This window comes from Rhincodon typus, unplaced genomic scaffold (assembly GCF_021869965.1).
Source record: "Rhincodon typus isolate 14 unplaced genomic scaffold, sRhiTyp1.1 hic_rhity00003946, whole genome shotgun sequence".
Taxonomy (NCBI): Eukaryota; Metazoa; Chordata; class Chondrichthyes; order Orectolobiformes; family Rhincodontidae; genus Rhincodon; species Rhincodon typus.
Genome location: NW_025969584.1, coordinates 7,665 through 10,137, shown reverse-complemented (window position 1 = coordinate 10,137; position 2,473 = coordinate 7,665). Strand labels below are relative to the sequence as shown.

At 52.4% G+C, this 2,473-nt stretch overlaps 1 protein-coding gene across 1 annotated transcript in view; it reads right to left on the bottom strand.

Moving 5' to 3' along the window:
* Nucleotides 1-129: 129 nt before the first annotated feature.
* LOC125481859 (solute carrier family 25 member 44-like) overlaps nt 130-2,473 on the bottom strand; it is a 4,556-nt gene continuing 2,212 nt past the window's right edge. The window contains exon 2 of the mRNA XM_048593789.1: nt 130-248. Coding sequence (XP_048449746.1) covers nt 133-248 — 116 coding nt within the window. The 3' untranslated portion in view covers nt 130-132. The remainder of the gene's footprint in view (nt 249-2,473) is intronic.

Below are 2,473 nucleotides of genomic sequence, written 5' to 3'. Positions count from 1 at the left end.
GAGGGAGCGGGCGCTGTCAGAGGGTCGGCGCCGAGGGAGCGGGCGCTGTCAGAGGGAGCGGGCGCTGTCAGAGGGTCGGCGCCGAGGGGGCACCGCACCATCCCTGTACACCCACACAATATTACCTGTACTCTAGCCCGGATGACGTCCATTGGATTGGTGAGGGTGGAGGAAGTAGCAGCTGCTAGGGGTCCGGCCACCGCCTGGACCAGCAGGTGGGGGCAGAAACTGGGAGTCACGTAGGAAAGCTGCTCTAAAGACAGAGGAAGAGAAAGAAAGGACTCATTAAAAGCTGAACAAATTAGTGTACCCCAGTGTTTTACAGTGAAAGAACTGTCCCCACCTGTACTGTACCCGAGTATTATACAGTGAGAGACATTACACGGTCAATGGTAGGGCCCTGGGAAGTATTATAGAACAAAGGGATCTAGGGGTTACAGGTCCATAGCTCCTTGAGGGTGGAGCCAGAGGTGGACAGGACGGTGAAGGCGGCATTCGGCATGTTGGCTTTCATTGGTCAGAACGTGGAGTATAGGAGTTGGGATGCCTTATTGTGGCTAAACAAGACATTGGTGAAACCACATTTAGAGTACTGTGTGCAGTTCTCATCACCCTACTATAGACAGAGTGCAAAAAAGATTTACTAGGATTCTACCTGGACTGGACTTTGAGTTATATGGATAAGCTGGGGCTTTTTCCCATGGAGTATAGGAGATGGTACAGTGGCTCAGTTGTCAGCACTGCTGCCTCACAGCACTGGGGACCCAGGTTCGATCCCAACTGTGTGCGTGGGTTTCCTCCAGGTGCTCCGGTTTCCTCCCACAGTCCAAACATATGCAGGTTAGGGTGGATTGGCTGTGCTTAAATTGCCCCGTAGTGCCCAGGGATGTGCGGGTTAGGGTGGATTGGCCGTGCTAAATTGTCCCGTTGTGCCCAGGGATGTGCGGGTTACGGTGGATTGGCCGTGCTAAATTGCCCCGTAGTGCCCAGGGATGTGCAGGTTAGGGTGGATTGGCCGTGCTAAATTGTCCCATAGTGCCCAGGGATGTGCGGGTTAGGGTGGATTGGCCGTGCTAAATTGTCCCGTAGTGCCCAGGGATGTGCAGGTTAGGGTGGATTGGCCGTGGGAAATGCGAGGTTATAGGGATGGGGTTAGGGGATGGGTCTGGGTGGGATGCTCTTCGGAGGGTCGGTGTGGACTTGTTGGGCCGAAGGGCCTGTTTCCACACTGTAGGGATTCTATGAAACTGAGGGGTGACCTTATAGAGGTCTATAGAATCACGAGAGGCATTGATAAGGTAGACAGCCGACAGCTTTTCCCCAGGGTACGGGAGTCTAAAACTAGACAACATAGGTTTAAGGTGAGAGGGGAGAGATACAAAAGGGCCCAGAGGGGGCAGTTTCTTCACACAGAGGGAGGGGAGTGTCTGGAACAGGCTGTCAGAGGTAGTGGTGGAGGCGAGTACAATTTTATCATTTAAGAAACATTTAGACAGGTACATGGACAGGATAGGGATGGAGAGATATGGACCAAACACAGATGAATGCGACTAGATTAACTGTTAAAACTGGGCACAATGGATACTTTGGACCAAAGGACCTGTTCCATGCTGTAAACCTCTACGACCCGTCCCCCACCAGTACTCCCCAGTGTTATACAGAGACAGACCCTGTCCCCACTGGTACTGTACCCCAGTGTTATACAGCGACAGACCCTGTCCCCACCGGTACTGTACCCCAGTGTTATACAGTGACAGGCCCGTTCCCCACCGGTACTGTACCCCAGTGTTATAGAGCGACAGGCCCGTCCCCACTGGTACTGTACCCCAGTGTTATACAGCGACAGACGTGTTCTCATTCCTTACCTGTGAGATGTGGCACTTGGGACATTGCTGTCTCTCTCTGCAACAACCCTCCCTCTCAATGTGCACAGTCTACCTGAAGTGTGCAGAGCTCTCCCCAACCACTCTTACAGTCTGAGGCCTGACCTCCATCCATCACGCCCTGAATTGCTCAGATCCCTAATGGGAGCCAGTGGAACCAGCTTTCCTGATGCCCCTTGGCTAATGCTCAGGGGGCATGGGTTTGAATCCCACCATGGCACCCCCGGTAGAATTTAAATTCAGTGAATCAAATTCGGAATTGGAAGCTAGTCTTGGGGTTGGTGACCGTGATGACAGTCATCAATTGTGGTAAAAACTCCCATCGCGGGTCACTAAGAGGGGGGGAACTTCAGCTGCAGCTATACAGGGTGCTGGTGAGACCATACCTGGAGTACTGCATACAGTTTGGGTCTCCTTACTTGAGAAAGGATGTACTGGCACTGGAGGGGGTGCAGAGGAGGTTCAGTAGGTTGATTTGGAATTGATAGTGTTGGCTCATAAGGACAGATTGAGTTGACTAGTCATTAAAGTTAAGTCGCACGGGATCCAGGGAGAGCTAGCTAATTGGATTCAAACTTGGCTCGATGGTA